The 25,283-nt window shown below is 53.5% G+C and overlaps 2 protein-coding genes across 17 annotated transcripts; one reads left to right on the top strand and one right to left on the bottom strand.

Moving 5' to 3' along the window:
- The first annotated feature begins 930 nt into the window (after positions 1–930).
- On the top strand, positions 931–16,272 carry CAMKK2 (calcium/calmodulin dependent protein kinase kinase 2). 15 transcript variants are annotated; one of them, XR_005825158.1, is made up of 18 exons: positions 939–1,136; positions 4,819–4,932; positions 5,373–5,839; positions 6,577–6,624; positions 6,984–7,037; positions 7,173–7,224; positions 7,326–7,459; positions 8,134–8,170; positions 8,370–8,391; positions 8,487–8,575; positions 8,679–8,878; positions 8,963–9,016; positions 9,303–9,376; positions 9,636–9,723; positions 9,967–10,062; positions 10,457–10,604; positions 12,139–12,239; positions 12,972–13,006. XR_005825158.1 is itself a non-coding variant. In XM_040577385.1 (18 exons), the coding sequence occupies exons 3-18, from the start codon at positions 5,429–5,431 to the stop codon at positions 13,045–13,047; spliced, it is 1,662 nt and encodes a 553-aa protein (XP_040433319.1). In that variant the 5' UTR covers positions 940–1,121; positions 4,819–4,932; positions 5,373–5,428; the 3' UTR covers positions 13,048–16,272. The 15 variants fall into 15 exon arrangements, 13 of the variants coding, with proteins under 13 accessions (XP_040433323.1, XP_040433319.1, XP_040433314.1 ...); XR_005825157.1 differs by having other exon boundaries at positions 940–1,136; positions 12,975–16,272; XM_040577385.1 differs by having other exon boundaries at positions 940–1,121; positions 10,476–10,604; positions 12,975–16,272.
- Positions 16,273–16,608: 336 nt separating this feature from the next.
- Positions 16,609–24,702, bottom strand: P2RX4 (purinergic receptor P2X 4). 2 transcript variants are annotated; one of them, XM_040577390.1, is made up of 12 exons: positions 24,231–24,694; positions 22,564–22,711; positions 21,500–21,571; positions 21,332–21,404; positions 20,760–20,856; positions 20,473–20,553; positions 20,225–20,366; positions 19,761–19,897; positions 18,330–18,423; positions 18,176–18,241; positions 17,993–18,088; positions 16,609–17,266 (listed from the first exon to the last, which is right to left on the bottom strand). In XM_040577390.1, the coding sequence occupies exons 1-12, from the start codon at positions 24,359–24,361 to the stop codon at positions 17,234–17,236; spliced, it is 1,170 nt and encodes a 389-aa protein (XP_040433324.1). In that variant the 5' UTR covers positions 24,362–24,694; the 3' UTR covers positions 16,609–17,233. The 2 variants fall into 2 exon arrangements, with proteins under 2 accessions (XP_040433324.1, XP_040433325.1); XM_040577391.1 differs by lacking the exons at positions 16,609–17,266; positions 17,993–18,088; positions 18,176–18,241; positions 18,330–18,423 and adding an exon at positions 18,922–19,006 and having other exon boundaries at positions 24,231–24,702.
- Positions 24,703–25,283: the final 581 nt, after the last annotated feature.

The following is a 25,283-nucleotide window of genomic DNA, read 5'->3' as shown; positions in this document are numbered from 1 at the left end:
ACCTGTCTACAGTCTGTGTTAGTCTGTAGACATGGATGGTGCTGGCAGAAGGGGAAAACAGGGTTCAGTTGGAAGGGTTTAATGGTACAAAGTCCCGGCACTGTTGCGTTAGGCGCGTACTTGTGCAAAGAGTGGCTCAGAAAAGTAAAATGTGCAAACAAGAGCCTTAGCTCAGCTGAACTACGTTTACTGTGTGTGTCCTTCCTTAGGTGCTGGCTGTAACTTACCTGCGGCGGTTTTATCTGTGGATGAACGAGGACCGCAACTAACCCAGTATCTGATCCATTGCCATTGACTGTAAGCACTTAGGTCCTTGTTTGGGGAGAAAACAATTCGGGTGCCATATGGGATTTCACGGGCAGGTGGGGTTGCACCGGTGTGAGTGCAAACACGCGTGCTGGCTGAACCCTGAGCACGGGGCTGCTGGTCTGTTCTCCCGCTGAATCCTTTCACCCCACTGCTATACAAAAGCTGAACCTCATCAGTGTACAAAACCTCCGAGGCGGACAGGTACCGTGCCAGGAAGCGCTCTGTTAAGCCGTGGGGCTGGTAGCGATGAGAAAGCAACTTTGGGACCAAAGCTGCCTCTGCTGGAGCCCTGCCAGATGAGGCAGGAGGATAATAATAATAATTATTATTATTAATTTAGCCGTATTTATTAACGTGAAAAGTGTCCCGAGCTCCCTGAGGGATGCTGGGGCCCCTCGGGCTGAGCCCCGTCTGCAACCCCCACATGGGGACAGGGGAGGCCGAGCTGGGGACCCCCCCCCCTCCCCAAATAAAAAATAAAATAAAATAAAAATACCCCCCCCACACCCCCCCCGTGCCCCCAGGGCCCGGCTGCTGGCGGTGGGGGGCGGGCAGGCTGCGGCTGCCCATGGGGGGGGGGGGGCGGGAGGGGGAAACCTCCCCTTCCCCGGGGCGGAGCGGGGCCTCCCCCCCGCCTCCCTGCCAGCCTCCAGCCTCCATCCCAGCCTCCGTGCCCGGCTGCCTCTCTCCCTCCCTCCCGCCTTCTCTCGCCGCCGGAACGGAACCGAAAGCAAAGGCGGCGCCGGGCGGCCCCGCTCCGGCCCCGGGGGCCGCGCCCTTCCCCACGGCCCGGCCCGGCTCGGCTCGGCTCGGTACGGCCCGGTCAGGTCGGTGCCTGCGGGCGGGGCGGGGGCGGGGGGGTTGCGGCTGAAGCCGAGACAAAGCCGAGCCCGGAGCGGGGCCCCCCCCGGTGGGGACGCCCCGGTAGCAGATCCGGCCTGCGCGCGGCTCCGCCGTTATTTTATTTATTTTATTTTATTATTATTATTTAATATTTTTGGGGGGGGGCGGGGGGGAAAGATCGGTGTTGGCACTGCCCCATCCCGGGCTGCGGGGCCCCGGGGCGTGCGGGGGTCCCGGTGGCAGCCGGTGGCATCCCGGGAGGGGGGGGGGGGGGGGTCGGAGCTGGGGCTGGAGGCAAGGGGCAGAGGGGAGCCACTGTGGGGGGGTCCGGGGGTGTTCGGCGTACCCTGGGCTTCCCTTGAGCCTGTAGGGATCATGCAGAGAGCGGCGAGGCTTGCTTCACGTTTGGGACCAAGTGCCCGTCCCGCTCGCAGCGTGGGCGCTGCCACCCCCAAGGGAGCCCTGCGGCTCTGCACCCCCCAGGGCTGGGGGTCCCAGCCCCTCCTGGCCCCCCGCCACGAGCCCTTGGGGTGGGCGCAGGGCTTGGGTCAGGGCAGAAGGACGGAGCCTGCTCCAGGGAGCGCTGGCATCGGATGGACCAGGGGCAAGCGGCCTTTACGAGGCCGGGGAGGTAATTTGGGGGAGGTTTTGTGTCCAGCTTGGCCCCAACGTCTTTAATTGGTGTTGGCAGCGTGCGGGGCCGTAGGGCAAGGGGCTCTGAGCCCATCTTGACGCCAGGTCCGACACTTGCACTCTCATTTTGGGATGCTCATTGTGTCCCACTGAAGCAACGTTAGGCGGTATCATCGCCATTAAAAAAAAATCTCGTTAAAGATGCTCTTTTCTTCCAGTTGGAACCTGCCACTGGGTTTTCTGCCCCCACGGTGCTCCCGGCCAGCCTTGGTGGTTTCCTCCCCAGCTCATCCCGTCCCATCCCATCCCAGGCCGGGGCGATGAGAAGCCTGGGGACACCCGGCCTCGGTGGGGGCTGGGTGCCTCTTTCCAGTACCTCGTTATTTTGGGTGTCCTCCGACTTCTGAAGAAGCCGCTGAGAGATTTTTTCCATTAAAAGTCAGGCGGGGATGCATATGGTCTTTGTATACTACGGTGACTAATAGATTTCTGGCAAGGTCTGAGCTCGCCCGTAGGAAGGGAAGCACTGCTCGATGCCCCGTAGCTGCCGATGACACTGCTCCTGGCACCGGCGCTTCCACCGCTTGCTGGGACCGTGGAAAGCAAAACGGAGACCGGACTCTGCCCGGCCGGAGCTGCCTCAGGCAACTTCCAGCCTTAGAGCTGTGGGAGCAGGGGGGGACATGCGGGGGGAGGCTCTGCAGCGAAAACCGGCCTTGGTTTAGGTCTGTGCTGAAATTAGTAATTTTTGGGTCATTTTTTGGGGCAGCGCATGAGCTGATCCCCCCCCAGCGGGATGGATGGAGGTGGCGGTGGTGGCCATCGCTTGCCTCCACTGCGAGGGTGAAAATGGAGCTGCGAGGGGCTCAGAGCATCCCTCGCCCCGGTGGTTCAGGGTCTGTGGGTGCCCCCAGGGCTCAGGCAGCACCCAGTCCCACCTGCGGGTGGCTGTGCCGTGTCCCCACGCCGCTGGGGGGCTCCTGGCCGGCTTGGATTAGGGTTAGGGGCACGATGTTGACAGAAATGACCCCCGGAGGTGTTGCCTCTGCTTCCAGCCTGAGCGAGGCGTTGGTTTCTGAGTGCTCTGGCATCTGTCAGTGTGGGGACCACATGGGGACCCCGCTTGGTCACCTCGGTGGCTCGGTGGCCACGTGGGCTGTGTTGGTGGCTTCGCCCTTGCAGGGACCACTTTTGTCCCCATTTGTTTCCACCAAGCCACGTGGCCGTGGCGCGAGAGGGAGGGATGGTGCCCGGGCTTCCCAGCCTTCTTTCCCTTTAATGCCTCTCTCCTTGGTGAATTAGATGCGAGACTGATTGCTTCGATAATCCTGCTGCAGCCGCTATGGGTTATACGTGGCTCGCAGCCAAACGCTGGGCCGATAAATCATTCCTATACACCAGGCTGCTACGGTTCCTGAGGATTTCGTGGCATGTGCTTTTTGGTTTTACGTAAGGATCTGCTGGATTTCACACCAGAACGCGCCGCTTTTCCCCGCTCAACGATGGGGGTGGGTGGGTAGAGCCCCCAGGCTGTATTTCCTCCCTTTGGCTTAATTCCCCCACAGTCGATTTTGGTTTTCCTCTAGCTGGTTATACGGCTGTCTTCCTCCTCCTCCTCTTCCTCCTCCTCAGCATCCCTAAATGCTTATTAAGGCGATCTGGCTGCATTATCCTTAGAGGTTATTCCCCATCCCTTCAGTAGCTGGGTCTCACTTTTGGGTTTTGCTTGGGAATGGCATCCCAGCGTCCTCTGAAAGGCCAGATTCTGCACCCACCCTTTTCCATACAGACAGAGGAGAAAAAAACACAAGAAAACTTATTCTCCACTGTAGGAGTTGTGAGGATGGTGCTGGGGTGACTTTTAGCCTCTTCCCAGAGCCCTGGGACGCCTGCTTGAATTAATCAGCCTTGATTTGTTTATCCAGCTCAAGCCAATTAACTCCGTGGTCCAGGGCGCGCTCGCTTCCGAGCGTTATTTCACACCTCCACTTTGCTGGGGTCTGGCGGGACGGCTCTCGCGTGGCTGTCGGGAGGAGATGGGGACGGCCGTGGCCCCCCCGGGACCGGCGATCCCCCGGGGGTGGCACTTGGCCGTGGCCCCCCGCGGCGCTGCCTTTTTTGGTGCGTTTTGCCCGGGCGGCCGCGGCGCTCAGCCAGGGTGCAGGGCATGGCGTTTGGGCTCCGTCCCCGCTCGGTGGGATGGCTATTTATATACGCTGCCTGGCGCGCTTCCCGAAGCGATGCGGGCAGATGGAAACTGCCGCCGGGTCCGTCGGGGCCGATTTGGGGCAAAATCAGGGGGGAGGGAGGGGTGTTCCTAATTATTTTCCTGTATTTTTGAGCGTGCTTTTAAACGTGCTGCCGTGGTCCTAATGGCTTCATACGTCTTGGTGCTGGGATGTGCTGCCAGCGGCACCGGGGGAGTTTCGCAGCCGTGGTTTCGCTGGCAGTGCCCGCGGATCCCGGCTTTCTTGAATAGCGAAGCCCCGGCCAGGAGCAGATTGAGCGGCGTTTCTGAAATAGTTTGTCCTTGTTGCCGTTCGACAGCTTATTTATAGCTGTCGCATCGCTCGCGCTTCTCCGGAGCGGCGAGCTGCGCTGTGCCGCCACGGCTGCGCTCGCGCTTCAGCGCCGGGTGAAATAACTCAGGTTTACAGATCAGGGCTGGAAGTGGCAATTTGGCCTTCGGAAAGCCTGGAGGAGGGGGGCACCGCTTGAGTTTGGTACTTGCCCTGTAATCGCTCCAGAGTGCTCGTGCGCCGGGTGCAGCCTGGAAACTTCAGCACGGCCGAGTGGAGCTAATTCTAACCTGCAGCCCTGCCGAGGTGCAGGAACCGGGCGGAAAACCCAGTGAAGCCTGGTGCTGGGCACTGTTCCGGGGTGGTTTTATCCATTTGCAGCTCATGGTGACATGGCAACGTAGAAATTAGAAATGACAGCGCGGCACAGGAGGGACGGGTGGTGGCTTTGCCGTGTACGGCTGCTGGCCCCACGATGTGCTGCTAACAGAATCGCTTTCTCATTTCTTCCAAGGTGCAGAAGTCCCGTTCTTGCCAAGGAGGAAGCAGGGAGGAGGAGAAGCCGTGTGGATGCGGCGCGGTGGGCGGAGGTGTTGAGCCTCGGGGCTGATCCCACACCCCGCGCTTGGTGAGTGGCTGCGCGCCCCCGGGAGCAGCTTCGTTCGGGGGCAGTTTGGCAGAGGTCTGGGGATTTGAGAAGGAAAGCCAGGAACAGTGTGTGCTTAGCGCAGGGCCTGATCCTGCCCATGTAAAATACCACTTTGGGGGCCTGGTCGCTGAGTTCCCATGGTGATGTTGTGCCCTGGGGGTGCTTAAAGGAGGTGAGCAGAGCATAAGTGGTGGCCGATAAATGGGGAAGAACCCTGCCTGGTGCCACCCGGTTTCTTCCACTTGATATTTCACTGAACATTAACTGATTTGTTAGGTGCAAAAGCCCTTCAGGGACCTGCCCCATGTGGGATCCCCCCGGTAGGCGAGGGAAAGGCCCAAAACCTCCTGGGAGAGCAGGACAGGTGCAGGACCCACGCCAAGTCCTGACGCAGCCCTTGTGCAATGCTGTGCTTGCAGGTGCACGTCCCCGTCGGAGCACCGCCGGCAGCCGGGATGAGGCCGGCGGCCTCGCCATGCCCTCGTGCGTCCCCGGCAGCTCACCCGCGGCCCCCCGGCCCCTGCACCGTGACGGAGGGCGCAGCCAAGCACCCGGGCCACCGCTGAGCGCCCGCCGCCGCGCCATGGAGTCGCTCATCGTGGTGACCGAGTGCGAGGCGACGGGGATGGCGAGCGAGGAGGAGATGAGCGCGGCCGCCGGGGAGGATGGCCGGGAGCCGAGGGCGAAGCTGAACCTCTCCGGCCGAAAGCTGTCCCTGCAGGAGCGCTCGCACACCGCGCACTCGCCCGGCAGCAGCGACGGCGCCAGCGAGCGCTTTATCTACCCGTCCCTGCCCTACTCGCCGGTGACGTCCCCGCACTCGTCCCCGCGCCTGCCGCGGAGGCCGACGGTGGAGTCCAACCGAGTCTCCATCACGGGACTGCAGGTGAGGCCACGGGCCTCCTGCCCCCGCCTCCTGCTTCCCTCCCTTGTATTTTTGGGATGAAGTCTGCAGGCACGTGGTGGGAGGGTGTTGGGGTCCTGGTCCATCCCTGGCCATGGGGACAGCCCCGGGCTGGGGGGCAGCATGCTCCCCGGGTTAATGCAGCGGGGAGAACGGGTTGGCTGTGATTCCTGGTGCTGCCAGCTCGCCAGGCTGTGTTTTGGGAGAGTTGGTTGGTGGTGGGGTGCGGAGCAGCCAGAAATCAGAGCCTGGCCCTGCTTAATCTGTGCCCAGATGCCCGCAGATTCATTCTTTAGCTCCATTCAGGAATTAGCGATTTTAGGTTTTCCCCTTAAAAAAGACAGACCTCAGTGAGGCTCGGAGAGAAAAATTGTACTGCCTGCCCCGGCCTTCTCAGCACCAACAGCAAACGGGCAGCAAACGCCCGCAGGGCAGCGCTTCGGCTGTCGAAATAAAAATATTTGGTGCCCGGCAAGCGTTAAAGCCCCGGGGCTGCCAATCGTTGCAGCTGCCCTTCGTGCTCTGGTTTCGCATGAGCAGACAACGCCGCCTGCCCGGCAGTGGACGTTAGTAATTAGCTGTCTCTAAACAAGCGGGCGCGTGGCGTTATTGCCGATGAACCCGAGCTCTCCGGCTCCGTCCTGGAGCTGCCAGCCCGGGCGTGGAGGGCAGCGGCTGCGCGCCTCGGCTCCTGGTGGATTCACCCTCTCTCCCCGCAGGACTGCGTCCAGCTCAACCAGTACAAGCTGAAGGATGAGATCGGGAAGGTGAATATTCTCTGGCTTTGGGGATGGGGTGGGAGTTTGGGGTGGGAACGCGTTGGTTTTGCTCTTGCTTTCAAGCCGGTGACATCGATCGTTGAGTTTAGCCCTTCTCCGTGGCAGCTCCCCTGGCTCCATGCTGCAGTGCTGGTCTTTTGGGGTTGTGCCCATTGATTTATTTATTTTAGTGATCATTATTTGTCCCCTTTCGAACAAAATGGGGTATCTGAGCCTTTCTGTGTCCTCCTGGGAATTCTGTGCTCCTCGCTGACCCCCGGCATTGCCTGGGGTTTGCAGAGGAGCCTGGCTTGGTGCTGGTTTTTGTTTTTTTTGGATGGGTCACGCATGGCTGTGCCCCTCTCTAGGGCTCCTACGGCGTGGTGAAGCTGGCCTACAACGAGGACGATAACACCTACTATGTGAGTGGCACACGTTCCTGGAGCACGCTGCGGGGACAGGGACAAGGATGGTGACGGGGACAGGGACGGGACAGGTCCCCTCCACTGACCCATGCTCAATTTGCCCCAAATCCCACCGCTTCTCCCTTCTTGCAGGCAATGAAGGTTCTCTCCAAAAAGAAGCTGATGAGGCAGGCGGGCTTCCCCCGTAAGTGGCACCCGGTGGTGTGACAGCTCCAGGGCAGGTGGCACCTTGGGGACATGGGGGACTTGGAGCCATTCTCACCCCATTTTTGCCTTTCCCCACAGGCCGCCCGCCGCCCCGCGGGGCCAAAGGCGCCTCGGAGGGCTGCGTGCAGCCCAAGGGGCCCATTGAGCAGGTCTACCAGGAAATCGCCATCCTGAAGAAGCTGGACCACCCCAACGTGGTGAAGCTGGTGGAGGTGAGCAGGGCGGGCCACAGGGACACAGCATGGATGGAGAAACTGTGGAGGGGCTGGGATTGCCATGGCACCTCCCGCCTGTTGCAGATTCATGTTTTCCCTGTTATGAAAGGTCTTTTCTTCCCTCCTTCCCCCGCCAAATAATTTTCTTTCCTGCACAGAAGGAGAAGTGCAGAAATAATTTGCTTCCTTTGAGGATGCGGATCAGTTTTGGGGAGGAAGCGGCGTGTCCGTGGGCTCTGCAGTCGCACTGCCCACCACCCACTGCCTGCGTGAAGCGGTCCAGAGGAAACAAAAAATGAGAATTAAGGATGGGCAGGCTGGAATTCATTTGGCTTATGAATCAGATGATGCTTCCTGCGTGTTTTAAATATTTATTTCCAACTACATCTTTTCTCTTATTCTTCCCCCACCTTGTGGGTTGAAGCTCCGAGATTAGCAGACCGAACCCACATGTTTTTAAATTAAAATGTCATGAGCAGGACCCGAGGGTGGGTGGGAGCTCACAGCCTGCCAGCACCCCCCTCCTTGCCTGCCCTGAGCTCCTAGGGGGGCTCAGTGCAAAACTGAAGTGGCTGATGCAAAATAAATAAATTGCAACATTTCACTTGCAAGGCAGTTTCTTGATTTTATTTTTTTTCATTGTCTAATTTCTTTTCTGCTTATTTTGGCAGGTGCTGGATGACCCCAGCGAGGACCACCTGTACATGGGTAAGTGCCCGCAGTCCATCCCCCCACATCTCAGGGTGTCTGCTTATGGGGCTGGGTCTCTGCAGAGAGACATTTTTCTCTGCAGAGGGGCATTTTTCATAAATTCACCATTAAAATAATTGCTTTTGTGCTGGGACCATGCTTGCAGGAGCTCACACCTGTAGTTCATCAATAATCACTGTTCCTTTCTCTGTTTCAGTGTTTGAACTGGTGAAGCAAGGGTGAGTTTTCCTGATTTGCCCCCTGACACGTTAACATGGGGCCACTTTCGGCACCTCCGGCCGGGAGCCAGCTCCATCCTCTGTTGCCTGTGCAGCCCCGTGATGGAAATCCCCACCCTGAAACCTCTCAGCGAGGACCAGGCTCGGTTCTACTTCCAGGACCTGATCAAGGGCATTGAATACTGTGAGTGCAGACAGCACGCAGTTCCTCATTTTTATTGTTACTACCTCCGGGGGGTTGGCTTCTGCCTTCCTCTGCTGCATCCGTCGTTTCCGTTCGATCGCAGTGCACTATCAGAAGATAATCCACCGGGACATCAAACCTTCCAACCTCCTCGTGGGGGAGGACGGGCACGTCAAGATCGCCGACTTCGGCGTCAGCAATGAGTTCAAGGGAGCCGATGCCCTCCTAACCAACACGGTGGGCACCCCCGCCTTCATGGCCCCGGAGACGCTCTCAGAAACCAGGAAAATCTTCTCTGGAAAGGTATTTATTAGCGATTTTTTTTTCCTTAATAACCCTCCTTGCACATGCTGTTGCAGGTCTAAGGATGCTTTCTTCTCTCCGCAGGCTTTGGACGTCTGGGCCATGGGAATCACGCTGTACTGCTTCGTGTTTGGGCAGGTAATGCTATTTTGCAGTACTCCTTTTTGTTTTGGTGCCTGCATCCAGCCAGTGCCTGGCGGAATTTTGGAGACAGGAGTGGTTGTAGAAATTTGGCCATTTTTAGTCAAACGTTATTTTCATGGCTTTTCAAATAAGACATTGCTATAATAAGAAGCCTTTCAGTATTTCCCTACAAGCGTCTCCCTGTTCTCCCTGGAACCCCATGAGCCCCCATCGCTCACCGTGCCGCCTTGCTCCTGCTCAGAGGCTGTTCCTTTCCTCACTGTTCTTTTCTTTGCGGCAGTGTCCTTTTATGGATGAAAGGATCCTGAGTTTACACAATAAAATCAAGACCCAAACGTTGGAGTTCCCAGACCAGTAAGTCCTCAAAAAAAAAAAAAAACAACCCACAACCCGCTCCCAACAAACACAACCCCTAAACCCTCAGCCCTTATTTTAAAGCATGTCTGCGCTGTTATCCTGGGCAGATTCTATTTTTTGGGCTCTCCCAGCTCTGTGCATGTGGGACCATGCTCTACATTGCCCAAAACAGGGATATTTTGGTTGTCTGGGGAGGACAGCAGCTCCATGCCTGGGGCTGTGTCCCCGTCTCATCTCTCCCCTCTCCTCTCCCAAGGCCAGAAGTTACAGATTTCTTGAAGGATCTGATTACACGTATGCTGGATAAAAATCCCGAATCGAGGATTTCGGTCCCTGAAATTAAGGTACTGACCCAAAAACCTGGTGGTGGCCATGGCTTCACTTTCGTGGGGCTCTCCTCGCTCGGCTTTTTCGGGCTCAGTTTGCTCGCGCCAGGCTAGGTTCTCCCCGTGTGTCCAGGGCCCCCGGGCAGGTAAGTCCCAGCTCCTTCCCCTGCTCCGGGGCCCGCTCAGCTTTGGGACCTTTGGTGCCTCCAGAAGTCGCAGGCAACGGAAATCCCCTGAGCCTGGTATTTCCTCTGCTACCAGGCAAGTACCTTGCAACAGCCTTTGGCAGGAGATTTCTGGTCCTTCGCCCCTGCGGGAACCTGGAAGGGGCGAGAAGCTGAGAAAATGGAGACGAAGGTAGGGGGAAAGGATTGCGGGGGATTTGCCGAACCGGTCCGTGCTCCTCCAGTGGCTGCCCGGGACGCCAGCTGTGCGGGCAAGGAGAAAAAGGGGTTTCTGCCTGGATTAATTCCGGTCCGAGCCCGAGGCTCGATGGGGCTCCCTATCACGGCTGTTCCTGCGTGCGGTCCGGAGGAAATCCCCTCTGTAAGATAAGAGTGGCGATAGGTCTTCTGTAAAACCCACGGGGACACGGTGTTGCGGCGCTGCACGGTGCCGAGGTGGGACGCCACATTTCTCCCGTGCTCCCTCGCATTTCAGAAGGGTACAGGCGCCGTAGCTTGGGCGAGGAGATGCGTTTGCCAGGCCTGTGTGGTTGGAGTTACGAAAAAGAGGCAATCGTCCCTGACAGGCTGTGTTATTAATTGAAGTTGCACCCTTGGGTCACCAAGAACGGAGCGGAGCTGCTGCCCACCGAGGACGAGAACTGCACCCTGGTGGAGGTGACGGAGGAGGAGGTGGAGAATTCGGTCAAGCACATCCCCAGCCTGGCCACCGTGGTGAGTGCGAGCGAGGCGTGGCCTGGAGGCACGCAGGCCCGATGGGCAAAAGCATGGGATAAGAGCAAAAAACAGGCGAAAGAGCCTGGGCTCTAGGACTGGGTCTGGCCGGGTTTCGGGCAGGCATGAAGACTAGGAATGGGGGACCTGCTCTGTCCCCGGCGCTGCTGCTTCCCCTGATGGGTTTTAGCTGGGCCTTGGCATTGGCAGCCCCTGCCTGCAGCCATTCCCGGTGAATTCGATCTCTGCTCGTGCTCAGGGGTTTTATTCTCTGCAGCACCCAGCAGTGGCAGTGCCACAGTGAGACCACAGCATGGAGAAGGAATCCTATTGGGTTTTGAACCTCGTGGTCTCCTTGGGTGCCTGCTAGCCCTTATTCTAGGAGAAATAGTGAATGAGCTTTTGCAGCCCTCCAGTGTGGCGGTGTCTGCCTTCAGACACCTTCACAGGCTGTGACTTCTCGAAGTACAGGGCTCCCTCGAGGAGGAACAGAGCCCTTTTGAACCCCCCTTTTCCATTTCGGGGCTGTGCCCACATCTGGCTCCGTTTCCAGAGCTCTCTCCCAGTGTGTGTCCTTCAGCCCCAGATACTTTAACGTGCACTGCACCTTGCTCCACACAAGACTAAAAACCAGCTCTCGCTCTAAAGCGATCACAGCAGATGAGGGTTGGTTTTCCCCGTTTGTCCAGTTTGGGGTGACCTCTGTGATGGGCGCTGGCTGCAGGGGCAGGCTGCCCAGCACTGCTGCCCCCTTTGAGAACCCAGGTGGGTTCAGCCCAGCTCAGGGCAAATCAGGGGAGTGTGTTACTGGGAACCTTTTTAAATAACGCACCGCCTGCAGGTAGATTTGAATTTTCCCATTTGCATTTGTTCCTCAAAATTACCCTCCAACCCCTGATCTCCATGCATCCAACTGCGGGCGTCACGCTCGAGTGCCAGCTGCACGTGGCTTCAGCTCTTGAATAAAATAAACGCCTTCCCCGCGGGACCCGGCTGGCACGGGCATTTCACATGCGTGAGGGCTCCCACTGCACAGTGCTGAGCAGGCAGAGAACCCAGAGAGGGAAGAGAAGCAATAAAAATTCAGCTGGGGGTTCCCAGGTGCCGAGGGAAAACTGCACTGGTTCGTTCCTTCCCCTCTCCCTATCAAGGGATGAGGAAATGAATTTTTCAGCCAGGTAACTGTGGGCAAACGGGGATTTGCAGTTACAGAATGGAGGAATTGTTGAAACCTGCTTCCCTGGGGGAGGAAAGGATCCCACGCTTGGTTTTGCTCTCCTGCCCAGCCTCACTCCAAGCGTGGCTGTTATCTGAGCCCTCATCTGTCGTGCCATGGCTTTCAGACGAGGATACAGCCTCTGTGTTAAGCAGTGGGAGACTTGTAAATGTGTATTTATTTATTTTATTTTTTTAAAGAAATTGAATCTTGTTTTCAGTAGTTTCCTTTGTTGGGCACAAGGGTTGGGTGCTCCTGCTGCTCTTGAATGAAAGCAAAAGCAGTAACACCCTGACCAACCCCAACCTGGTCTTGCAGATCTTGGTTAAAACGATGATCCGGAAGCGATCCTTTGGGAACCCGTTTGAGGGCAGCCGGCGGGAGGAGCGCTCGTTGTCCGCCCCTGGAAACCTGCTGCCGTAAGTGTGGGACGTCTGTGGCCTGCCCTGCGCCCTGGCCAGGACGTTAACACATGCTCTGTCTGACCACAGCTCCTCTGTGGGGTCTGGGGGGAGCTGGGTTTTGTGATATCGTGGATCCTTGACCTTCATGTGGGCTGCAAAGCTTCTTTTTCTGGTGCTTCCAGCCTGTGACCGGGAAGCTGGGGTGGGGGGAACGTGCTCAGGGTCCTGAAGGCTCTGTGGTGGGGACGGTGCAGGTGCAGGAGTCACCTTCTGCTTTGTCCCAGATGTTCAGCAGAGGTTAGGTGGCTCCTCTGGAAACTTGTCCTGCCCAGAGGTGATTGTGCTCAGCCCAGGTGACCCCTGCCGCCCTCAGACACTGCCCACAACTCCCAAAATCTGAGACAAGGCTCAGTTTGCCTCTTTTCTCAGCCACGTTTTCTTCCTCTGCACTGGAACAGGCAGGCTGAAGAGCAGCGTATTATTTTTTTACCCCTCTGGAGCGGGGTCGGGATATTTCTGGGTTCCCCCACCTGCCCACGGTGCCACTTATCCCTGCGGTCCCAAGGGAGGGGGACTGCCAGGAGCACTGGGAGCTCCAGCCTGGTTCCGGTGCCTGCCCAGTCCTTCTCCAGACACCCACGAAACAACGCGATGGGAGCAGACGCAGCTTTCTCCTCCCTCTGTCCTCACCCTGCCCCAAGCAAATTGCAGTGGAGGAGGCTTAAACTGCTTGCCGTCCTTTTAAAGCAGGAAGCAAGGCAGTGAAGATAACCTGAAATGCAACGACTTGCCTAACGTGGGAGAGGAGGAAGTCCTTTCGTGAACGGCCGCTTTACGGTTCTGTTGAGCAACTCGGTCTGGGGCATGTTCTAAAGCTTGCGGCTGAGGATGAGCGACATTAACAGAGCCCACACCAAACGCAGCATGACGCGGCGCTATTTCAGTGTAACGCTGGGTGTAGAGCTTACATAGCAGCATGTTGTAAGACATCCGACTACCGTATCCGTCATAACCATTGAACATCTCTGATTGCTTGGACCGCAGACTTCTCGTGGGGGGAAAAAAAAGGTGCTGGCAGATCCCGGAGAGGTGAGCGATGGTGTTGAGCAGCAACAGCGCATTGCAAAAAAAAAAAAAAAAAAAAAGAAAAAAATGCAGTCAGACAAAAAAGGTGTTTGGAACTTCTTTTGCCTGCCAAAAAAAATTCCAGGCACTATCGCCAACGTCCCAGGGGTGTTGTATGCCCATCTCGTGCGCACGTGCAGAAGTGTGAAGCTTTTGCAGAGCGGCATGCGCGATATAAAACTACACTCATGCACTTTGAGGGTTCATGACCTGCCAGAAATGTTGCATCTATTTCTTGTCGTTCTGTTCTGGTTTTAATTGACACCTTTTTAACTGCATGGGAACAAAGCAAAACCCACCTTTTCAGCTTTTTTTTAAGAATGCCTACCTTTGTGAGCCGAGTTGTATTAAACGGCATCTTCAGGACATTCAGAAAGTGAGGCTAATTGCAGCGTTTGAGGACGCTGCCTCTCCTGAGGTCTTGGTGTTGGTGGGACTGCCAATGGGTAAGTTCAACACTCAGTGTATGAAAGGAAAAGGTACTTAAGGGCTTAAGTTCAGTCTGAACTATTTTTGCTGCAGACATAGAGTGAAAGGTGGTGTTTAGCTGAATGTTTTGAACAGCAGAGGAAGCACTAACAAGTCTGTTTCTAAATCTTTTACTTGATCTAGATAGCTATACTAGTAAATATAAAATTCAGGGTAAAATCCTTCACTTCCATGTACATTACATGGTTTACTACAATTAAAAATAATACAACTTAACGCTATTTTTTAAGTATAGATTTAGGGCTTGCTTAGACTTTAAGATCTTAATGAAATACTTAGATTAGCTAGTAATTTTCAAAGAAACCTTTGTTTTCCAAACTCTTCATTTGGATTTTGGGGCCAATGCTGTGTACTTTTTGCAAGTTCGTTACCAGTAATTTGTGAATGCCTGTGGATCAGAGGCTTGTTAGTAATTTAAGTGTATACCTAATTCATGGATTGTTTCTTATGAAGAGCTCCTTCACCTGCAGTCAAATTTCTCTGATCATTTTGTGGTGCTTGTTAAAAAAAAAAAAAAAAAAAAGTAGTGGGAGAGACTCTGGCTTCTGGACTCACGTTCACAAGATCTCTGTGCTCAGACAAAGCTGGAGAGCGGCAGCGTGTAGGTGAGCTGGCGGAGATCAGGGTTTGGCTGAGCGAAGGGGTCCGGGTAAGTACGGCTGTCTGTGGCTGGAGCGTGGGGCCGGGAGGAGAAGGTCGGACTTCTTGTCTCAGCCTCGCGACTGATGCGGTTCTGCTGGGAGAGGAGGATCCAAACATCCCGAGCATGCGAGGGACAGTTAGGCTGAACTCTTTGCCCTGAGGGTGCTTTAGGAAACCGAAGTGTTAGGGGTGGTGGGATGGCTGCCCGCTGACCCGGCCACAGCTGCCCTGTTGTAGGCTTTTAGGACGTGACTGTTCCCTTGTCTTCCGTCACCTTGGGCGCCGCTGGCAGCAGAGCGCTGAGGCTCTTGGCTGCGGTCGGACCTGGCCCAGTAAGTCCTGGCTCTGACCGGTCCTTGTTGAAGTCGGGTGGTGTTAGTGAGCGCAGAGGTGCCTACACAAACTGCCCCGTACGTCTTTTGATCACCTGAAGCGATGCTCCCCTTAGGTCGCAATTCATTACCGAAAGATTGTGCTGCTGGCCTCTCTCCAAAACCAGTGCCTCTGGTTTGTGATTTGGGAGCAGTACGGTGGAATTCAGGGCCATGTTTTCCTCCCATTTTTCGTCCAAGGCTATGCCAAAGCCCTGCAGCTTCAGCTATGGGAAAACCAAACAGGTAACTTGGTTGCCAGCACTACTCCAGCTGCCTCCTCCCCTGTCTCTGAACAGGATTTGTTCATCGTGGAAACGATGATTGGGAGTGGGCAGCTTGGTTCTATAACCTTGTAAATGGACTTATTCTGAGGGAAAAAAAAAAAGGAAAAAAAAAAAAAAGGGGATCTGATTACTTGTAGCTAGTGCGTAGTGATGTGTGTGGTGTGTTTTTGTTAGAGGTGAGTGAGCTGTAGCGATGCTCCATGCTGAGCGTCTCCAGCTGGTGATTTGGCAGGTACCTAGCAAGACAGTTTAAATTTACCAAACAGGATTGCCAGGTGCAATGCAGCTTCTGAACAGAACAACCTCCACCAGTTCCTTGATGCCCAGTCACAGTTACTGGGACTCGGATGCTAGCATAGATCGGTGTCTTACGGCCAGTGTGGGCTTGGTTCGTACGGATCCTAAGGCTGAGCACTTCCCGAAGGTGCTCTGCAAAAGGCTTGTCTCTTAGTGCCAGCTCTGGTAAGGCTGCAGCCAAATGCACGTTTCCAAAAGAAACTCGATGTAGATTTTCTTGTTGATTCGTTCTGTTGAAAGCGTAAAGCTTGGGTGTGTGAGGAAGATGTATCTCAATGCATGACCTGTTAGAGAAGCTGTATTGTATGTTTCAATCTGCCCAGTTCCCTGTCTGCTGTTCCTCGGTAATAAAGCTCGCTTTTTTTCTTATAGTGAAGTAAACATTTTGCTTTAAACATTTTGCTTGTGCCTTGGAACTGGGCTACAGCTTGATTTCCCCAATTCCCCTCCTTTCAAGCGAGCCCAGTGCTGACTGTGGGGTTAATGCTGGGTACTTTTGGGCTCTGAAAGCACACAGGAAAGTGCTATGGGGAAACCAGGCCTCTTGTGCTGAGTAGTTTTCTTGGTGGTCCCCTCCCACCGATCAGGCAACTGATCTGTTTCTTTTCTAGAGTCCTGAATATTGGCAAATTTTTATACTGTTTGTTTAATGACCAAGGCTTGTGTTTCATTCTTACCCCTTTATTATGCATTTAACTTTATCAGGTGTATCAAGTTTAAATACTGTGTATTTACCACTTTTAAATTATATTACCTAAGAAGAAAACAACTAAGTGTTTTTCCACACAGCTGTTCAAGCTTCTCTGTACAAGTTGAAATAAATGACATGCAACCACACCCTGAATTAGTTGATTAAGGGGAACCATTATCCTGTTTGACTGGTCTTTATCAAACTATGAGATTTTGCTGGTTGAAAAAGGAGTCTGAAAGCTCCTTCCTATGTTACTGAAGTCTGGTGCTGTACCGTTACTGGGGATTTTGGGCAAGGAGGAGGTCAGGGTGGATCTCAGTGCGAATTATGTGAGGGCTATTCGTGTGCCCAGACTGGAGAGCTGACTCTTGGAAAGACACCATTTGAGTTGTTATTCTCAGCTTGATACTCAGAGCAGCAGCAGGCAAATCAAGAATGAAATGAAACAAAACAAAACCCAGCTTGCAGGACTCCAAGAGTGATGATAGAAGCTAATATTTTATCAAAAAAAGAAAGCAAATTTTAGCATAGTGGCATAAAACAGATAAAACAGAAAATAAATCCTGTAACCAGGAAGCCACGTACCAAAGCACAATGGAATCAGGCACCGCTTTATCTCAGTTTGTGGCCACTGGAGCTTAGAGACAATTAAATAGAAAGTAGTCTCACCTAAACATCACAATCCCTCATGGCAAGGAAAAGTGATCAGATAACTGCTCTCCTAATGTTAGGCAACACATGACAGGAGCCACGGTTGCTGTAAGGAAGAGCCTTTGCTGCTCTCTGCTACCACTGAGCTCAGAGAAAGGAGGACTGTTGAAATGACAATGACGTTATCCCAGGCTCGCCTGGTGCAGAGGTCTGGCACAAAACCACGAGGCTCTGTACGTGCTTAGTGCCGTTAACCTGGAAAGAACAGACAGATCCAGTTCTCCCCTCTGGGGGTTGGTTCTGGCTAGCAAAAGGTGGCGAGTAGTGAAGAACATCCCTTTCTTAGGTTTGTTCCCTCCTTCCTTCCGAGGAAGAGAGGGCGGGTCTCACAGCAGGGTCAGGGAAACATTCACAGCATCAGTTCACAGCAGCAGCTGGTGCTGCAGCAGCAGGAGATCAGGAGTTGGTTCCGTATGTCTCGTTGTCTCCCTGCAACGATCAGAGATTACATTTATCTGCCAGAAAACTATTCTTCCGCTTCCTCTCACACAAAACCCTCTCTGCAGAGGCGATCTACTCTCTGCTACTGGACTCAGACTTTACAGTGCCAGTGGCAGCAGGTCTTTTGACTCAGAATTCCTCCTTTTCCTGCACTGCCCACCAAGCACAGGGCTGCAGAGCACAGCTCTGCCCTCAGCACCAGCCAAGCAACCCCACCGGAGGCAAGAGAAGGGCTAAGTCCTACTGGCCAGATGGATCCTTTAGCTCCTGAAGGGTGGGGGGGGTGGGGGGGGCGGAACTGGCCATCAGCATTCTGGTCTCAGAAAACACCTGCCCAGGGGATGCATTTGCTTGCAGCAGCAGGAGCCTCCAAAGGCTTTGGGGGGAGTTGATAACAGCAGAACTCCTGGCTGCAGCTTGCGGGAGGCAACTGCCAAGGATGGCAACCCAGAAGAGAGATGCAGTGGGAGCACAAGTTCGTGAACATACACTTCCCTCTCTGAGAGCGGTTGCCCAGGAAACACTACAATATTTTTTTCTAGTGCTTCTCCTCACAACAGCTCTGAAGTAAAAACGAGCTGCTCTGAGGAAGACAAAGTTTCCTCACAGCTGTGGTACAAAGCCTGTGTTTGATGTGGACTTTGTACATCCTGTTTCAGAACGCCTTCGGAATCAGAGGCGGAAGCATCTCGCCCTGCCTTCATTGATGCTTACCATTTCATAATCCTCCACATATTTGTATTTCTTCTCCCGATAGTAGTATTTCTTCTTCATGCAGTTCAGGACAACAAGGTCACATAGCACTGTTGCCTAGTGGAGATTGGAAGAATTTTAAGGCAACGATCCTCAGAACTGAGCCCTTAACCCAAAATTCAGTCCTAGTGCAGCATTACTTACCACGCCAAACAGCGCTAAGCCAGAGCCAATGTTAATCATTGTAGGAATTACATCAAATTTTCCTGCCTGGAAGACAGTCACAAGGCTGAGTATGTTTTTTTCTGCCTCCCTGAACACCCTCACCCCACAGCCTCCAGGAATGAAGTTGCCCTACCTTTCCAAACACTATGATATCAAAGCGGATTCCATAGGCTTTGACAAGTGTCCGTGATTCAATGCCACTACTATCCTTGTAGTATTTTGCAAACCTGGAAAAAAAAAAAAAAAGGTAGGTCAGAGCTTAGCTGGAAAGGCCGAGGTTCCTTATGTGATTTTCATGCAGCATCCACGTGTGTTCCCCATCCCAAAAGGATGGGCTAAACATTTGTACTTCCACGGATGAGTTTACATGCAAGCAAGCACATACAGGAGAAAAGCCAAGAAGAGGCAAGTTTAAGACTGAAGTTAGCAGCAGCCCTGTCAGGAGACTTCTAAAGCATAGGGAAGGGAGGAAGTTAGGTGAGTGGAAGGACAGATGGGGAGAAATTCAGCCACACTTGAGAATCAGCCCCTCACGACAAAGGCAAGCAGAAGGCCGCAGGAGCACAGCAGCCACAAGAGGGCAGGGCCGGGAGCAGGCAGCGAGGGAGGCAGCACAGCACAGCTCAGCTTGGCACACAGAGGCGGTTCCTTGTCCCGCACAACGTGACTCGCCCGCAAATGACACGGAAAAGGAATATGAACAAATAAGTGAGATTAGACTTACTCCGTCACATGGTTCACTAAGCCAGGAGGAAGCACAGAAGAGGGTACAAGAGAACAGGAAGGATTGGTAAGGGGAGGCACCATGGTCTGCAATTAGCAAGAGCATCTCAGAGCCTGCACCAGCTGGGCCGCAATATCCTCCAGCCTGTCTGACACCCCAATACCTGCAGGCCTGGCACCTCTCAAACACAGATGTGCTCTGTCTGCACAGCAGCAGCCTCCCACCACACCATGAAGCAATCCTCCTCAGCTCCTGTTTGAGCGAGGGACTGCAGACCTGAAATCATGGCCCTGGCTGGCAGCGAATTCACACGAGTTCTACCAAACGCGATTCCCTCTGCTAACTGAGAGCTGGTGACACCAGAACCAAGCCAAGCCCTGAGCTGTTTCCTCGTGAGCAGGACAGTTGCAGGGATCTTGGCAAGGTGACCAATCCACATCATAGCTCTGAGCCTGGATGCAATCAGCTGCCCAGCTTTGCACTCAAACTGTTTTACTGGTGGTACTGAACCTACCCATACTGACCAGCACGTGTACGAGGTGGTATACACCAGAAGGATGCTCCTGGTGCGGATCTGGTCTTTGACTGACAGAGACACCTTCTAGAGGTTAGTTTTTCCCTCGCCTTGTACAGTGAAGGAGGCCCTTCAGCCTCCCACCCCGGTGCTCCCTGCCCCCTGCATTTCACAGCATCAGAGAAAACCTCCAAATAAGTTTTACAGCATCAGAGAAAGTCCAAGGACTACCTGCAACTGCCAGGGGAGCACAGGCAGCCTGCAACACTGTGCCGATGGCAGACAGAGCCACAAGGACAGCAGGGTCCCTTCCATTGCCACATTACCTGAAGTTGTACCCGGGCGAGACGGTGTGGGCAGTGTCCTTGTTGTCAAGGCGCCGGAAGGAATATTTCGGCACGCAGTGGGAAGCAGCTCTGTCAAGGTTGCAGTCCCATTTGATCTGCAGCCCCATGACTCCACCCTGCAGAGCGGAGGAGAGGAGCTGGTGAGCAGTCCAAGAGCCTGGGCAGCCTTGCACAGGGCTCTGGGCTGACCAGGACCCCGATTACTGGCCCAGGTCGCAGTCCCAGTCAGTCCTTCCCACTGCTACAGAAGAACCTTGCACATATTCCCACCCAAGGCAGCCAAGGCCAAATATTGCTAAGTAGAGTTGACTCCACTCCCTCTGGCCAGGGCAGCTCTCCGTTTTGCAGCTAATCCATGTCCCATGGCTCATGCCACCAGGCATGGGGGGACGATTACTTACTGCTCCTATCCTACACACTCGAGAGAAAGGTCTGCCAAATACCTCCACAGCCATCTCCTGGAAGTTCTGCCCTGCAGCTTCAACTATTTTCCCTAGACGAAAGATAGGGCAGAAGGGATCTGTCTGGGAGTCATAGATGCAGTTCTTGAGGTAAGTGGAGTTGATAGTGGGGAGGATATTTCGTCTATAAGGGAACAGAGAGAGAAGATCTGTTGCATCTTCTTCCGCTTCTCCAGCTCCCCTCTACTGTCCAGGAGGCCAGGCAGCGCAATGCCTCACACACTACTTACTTGGTGAAGTTGAATTTGGGATACCAAATATTGTTCTTCACCAGAATGGTGAAGTTCTCAGCTCCTTGCAGGAACGCCGGCCTGCGAAACAATAGAAAAAGTAAATAAGTTTCATTTATATTTTCACAAACAAGGTCTCTGTCACTTTGTCACTTTGATGATAACCTCTTTAGCTTTTCCCAACAGTAACACATAAGGAAAAACCACTGGTTGTGGCAGAAACCAGCTGTGTACTGCTGGCCTCCTCTCAGGAGGGCCAACGCAGAGTAAGAAGACAGAGCTCTCACTTGGGTATGTGATAGTCATCCTCCACGGGGCACCATGCAAAGACTTCACAGGTCTTGATGCTGTCGTTGTAATTTACACATTTCCCGGTTTGGATGCCTGGAAAGACATGTGAATGGAGACACTCCCAAGGAAAAGTAAAGGGGCAGTATTTGCCCTGCGATGTCTCCTCACTCTGTAAGGTGAAAGCAGTCTGCTCAGAAGGGAAGTGCCGCTGTCTAATCCCTCGTTATCTTCCATTGCAACTTCTAGCACAATTTCAGAGAAAGAAGCATTTTCCGAGTCAAATCCTCATCTATGTATGTGAAACTGCTTCACAGACTCAAGGTCTTGAAAAAGACCTCACACTGTTTACTAACTCAAAGCATACACCCAGCCAGCATCCACCCAACACAGTTAAGCCCATCTGCTCTTCCCTGGAAGAAAAATGTGAGCTTCCTTTTCAGTTCTCTTAGGTAGGAAAGAATGAGAACAAGGAGACTCAAGTGGAATGCTGCTTCCTTCACAGGAGAGTGGGCACAGCGCAGTGATATTACAACAGAGAATGAACGTGCCCTTGCAGCAGGTTTCCTACCATTGCTGTGGGTGCTGACATATCCTGGAACACAGCTGTTGTTCTTGCCGCACTCTGTTTTATCATCTGGAAGCTGGACAGGAACAACAATTAAACAAAACTCCACAAACCCTCCCTCCCCACACTCCTGACCACACCACGTAGGATTAAAGCAGATCCTGTACCTACCTCTGGACATTGGCCCTGGGTCTGGTTTAGTGTGAATATCACATTGGTCATGACAAACACGCTGTTCTCCTCCTGAGCATGCAAAGCAAGAAGGAAATTTAAGAGCGACAATACTATGCAAAGCATAACCAAGGCGCTGCCCCAAATGTCAAAATGTCTTTACTGACAGAGCTGAGATGGTCCCGCAGAGGGGGCTTGCTTTGGACAGTGCAGGTATAGCAATAAAGGAGCAGGATCCCACGAGTTTCACCTGATGCCTCTGCCTTTGGGCAGAGGAAGGAATGTGGGACTAGCAACCCTTTCTGTCCTCCCACTTGGCCCCTCCTTTACAATATGAAAACAGATCACAGAGCTATTCCGGGAGTTATAAGGCATGAGCAGAAATAAAAATCCAGCTACAAGTTAGTTCACAGCTCTCCTTTTTTTTTCAGTATAACTACCGAATATTTTACCAGTCTTGGTTTGTTTCTGCAGTGAACACCACTTCCATTACTTTCAGATCTACATGAGTTGGGATCTATTGTTTACTCCTTCTCCATTAATATGCAAATATGATCGCTCAGCCAAAAACTGGCTGAATACTCTCACTTTTTTTCTGCACCACAACTGACGCAGACAGAGTGACCCACAACTAGCAGCTTGGCCATGTCTGCCAACCCTGAAGGCCACGTACTGCCCACGCAGCGCAAATTCCTGCAGACACACCGTCAATCAGTAACTACAGCAATACCTCCTGTTCAGTTCCGGATCAGATGAGTGGCAGGCTATTCCTGGGGCTTCTGCCAACAAATTATCTTTGAATTGTTTGCCTTTGAGAGTAAGAGGGAGGATGTGGTTACTGCCACAACTCTTTCCTGAAGTCTGCAAAATTCTCCCTCGTATGCATATACACACACACATACACACTTTTCTTGAAACAAGATTCCTAATCTGCTTTATTTGCTATGTTCTCTTGTATAAAGGCCATGCTGAAGCAAAAGCTGCTCCAGACCTCAGTGGATTTTTGGCAGAGCAGCAGCTGTTTCTTAGAAAACCCACCCTCTGCATGTGAAAGTGATTCATACCTGAGGAGGGATGACATAGTCAGCTACATCCCAGATCCTGGCTCCCAAGGAGGATGTGTTTGTCAGCGTTACTCCTTTCACCTTTGTGGTTACAGAACTGACCACAGAATCTGTTTCCTGGTAGCCCTTCTCCCACACAAAGACCCAGCTGCAAGATAGGGATTGCAAGAAAAAAATAAAAAATCAAACCACATACCACACAACAAAAAAACAGCTAAACATCAGAAATTAGCACAGGCAGTGGGAATTTCACCTTTTTTCATGTGTAACCTGAAAAGGCAGGTCCATATAGTTTCAGAATGTTTTGCTATAAAGTCACAGGATCAGCAATCTCCCTTCTGATTTTTTTAGGTGGTTTGGCAGTGTCTCATTACTGCATAATTGTATGTACATCCTCCCACTCCCACAGGTGAAGATCAGTTCACAAGAGGAGAAACATCACAGGGCTCTGGCATGATCTCCACTACAATCGCCAAGCAAATGTCACTTCAACTCGGTGCAGTCAGGATGGTCCTTACTGCTGTCTAGGAGGTGGTGGGTCAGGCCCTTCGGTTCTGGTCCACACCATCTATTTTTGGCCTTTTATTTAGGTATTAAACGAGAACAGGATGAAATTTCCTTTCACCAGCTGTGTGAAGGAATGAGAAAGAGCCAGAGAGTGCACTGCAGAAACCCCCTGCTAGTGAGAGGAGAGGAGCAAGGATGCAAGGAAGCAACTCTCAGGATGACCAGTTAGTGACTTTTCCCAACTACGTGCCTTAAATAATTACAGTTTTCAGGTTTCCACTGGCACTTACTGTAAAAGCTACACACTCACATCCTTTGCTGCCAGTGAAAGATCCATCTTCTCAAAAAGCATTTCAGGACAACTGCAAATTAGGTTAACTTTTACAGCTTACACATATATTTCATATATTCTCAGACTGGAGCAATTCAAACTGAGAAACCATTAAACAAAGGGGATGTTGCAGGCACACAAAACACAACCTTTTCTCCTGTGAGCAGGAAGGGCTGCCCCGGTTTTTCCCTGCTCCTAGGGATGGGGCCACACCGCGGGAGTAACTCCTGTCAGTAAAACATCGACCGGCTGCCTCCCCGGTCTCTCTTATGGCAGGCTGTCCACCACCTGGTTGTCAGGTCTTTCCTCACAACACAACGCTCTTTGTCTCGTAAGAGCTTTTATATGTTATAAAACGCCATCTGTGACCTGGTGACAGGTGGGAAGGAAAGCCACCAACCCCTCTCCAAACTTTCTACGCCATTTACGTCCTTCTGATAAATGATTTGAAGCAGCGAAGACCCACTTACCGTCACCAACAGGCACACGTCTGACCTATTCCTGGAGCTCACCCCGCATTTCTTCCCCCGAAACGCCTCACAGGCTCCCTCTCCTCAGGAACGACCCCAGCCCTCCCCAGCACCCAGGGCTTCGACCTCCCCTCAGCGCCCCGGGGGGTCGCTTCCCGCCCCCCAGCGCCTCCCTGACAGAACCGGGGGCTCGGGCAGCCTCCGGCTCCTTCCCCTCAACCGCGGGGAGCCTCCGCCTTTGGGGCAGCCCCAGGCCGGCCCCTCCTGCCCCCTCAGCCCCCCGGGGCTCCCATGAGGAGCCGCCCGCCCTCCTCCCTCACAGCAGCCGCCCCCCAACGCCAACCCCACCCCCCGCTCACCCGATCACGTAAGCGAGGATGGCGAGCTGCACCCCGCGGTTGATGAGCCCCACTTTGCGGCTGCGGATCAGGACGATGCGGGGGGTGTCGTACTCGAAGAGAAAACTCTGCACGGCCCCGCACGACACCATGGCGGCGGCAGGGAAGGACGGGCGGGCTGGGCTGCCCGCCGCCCTCCGGCCCCACACGCCGGGCAGCGGCCGCCGCCGCGGTACCGCGGAGCCACAGCGCCCCGAGCAGCCCGGAGAGCGCCGCCGCAGCCCCCGGGGCTCGGAGCGGCTCCCGGAGCTTTCCCAGCTCGTTGCCCGCCCGCCTGCCGGAGGCTGCCTGCCAGCCGCCCCTGCGGCCTCTCTCCGGGCTGTTTTCGGCAGGGCAAAGGGGGTTCCCCGCGGCCCTGAGCCCTGTGGGGCGCCCCGGGATGAGCCGGGGCAAGGCTCAGCCCCCAGCCTTCCCTCAGCTACCCCAGCAGGGCAGTGGGATGGCCTGGGGCCTAAAAATCCGGCATTAAAAGAAGGAACCGGGCACTTCTGGTCACCACTGGTGGGACCTGCTGTTAGGTTTTTTTTTGTTGGTTTGTGTGTTTTTCCACACTCCTCGTTGTTAGCAAGGTTATGGGGAAAAAGTAGCAGACAAAGAATTAGAGATGAAGAGAGCTCACGAAGCGGCGGTGGGGTTTTCAGACATTGCAAAATCAGTGAAGAGATCCTGAGTCAACCAGTAAACATGCTCTGTTTATTACAAAACCAGTCAAAAGTGACAGGAGAAAAAAGGGGGGGGTGAGTGTTAAGGAAAAACATATATGAGAAAAGTGAAAAGAAATTAAAAGTCACAGTTTTAAGTGAATATCCAGTGTAATTCTTCAAAAAGGAGAGAGCGCACGTGTCAGGACAGGAATGCATTTATGCCAACTGTAATCTTTTCCCACTCTAGATATATAAAATGATGCAATGTGAACGTTAATACAATTAATGTATATTACAGCTGAAGATAGAAATCTAGCTGACAATCTCCCAGCCATATATCTCAAAATGTATGTTGGAAATTAAAATGGCA

Source organism: Cygnus olor, chromosome 17, assembly GCF_009769625.2.
Source record: "Cygnus olor isolate bCygOlo1 chromosome 17, bCygOlo1.pri.v2, whole genome shotgun sequence".
In the NCBI taxonomy this organism is placed as follows: domain Eukaryota; kingdom Metazoa; phylum Chordata; class Aves; order Anseriformes; family Anatidae; genus Cygnus; species Cygnus olor.
The sequence above is the reverse complement of the archived record's forward strand: the minus strand, read 5'-3'. Positions and strand labels throughout refer to the sequence as shown.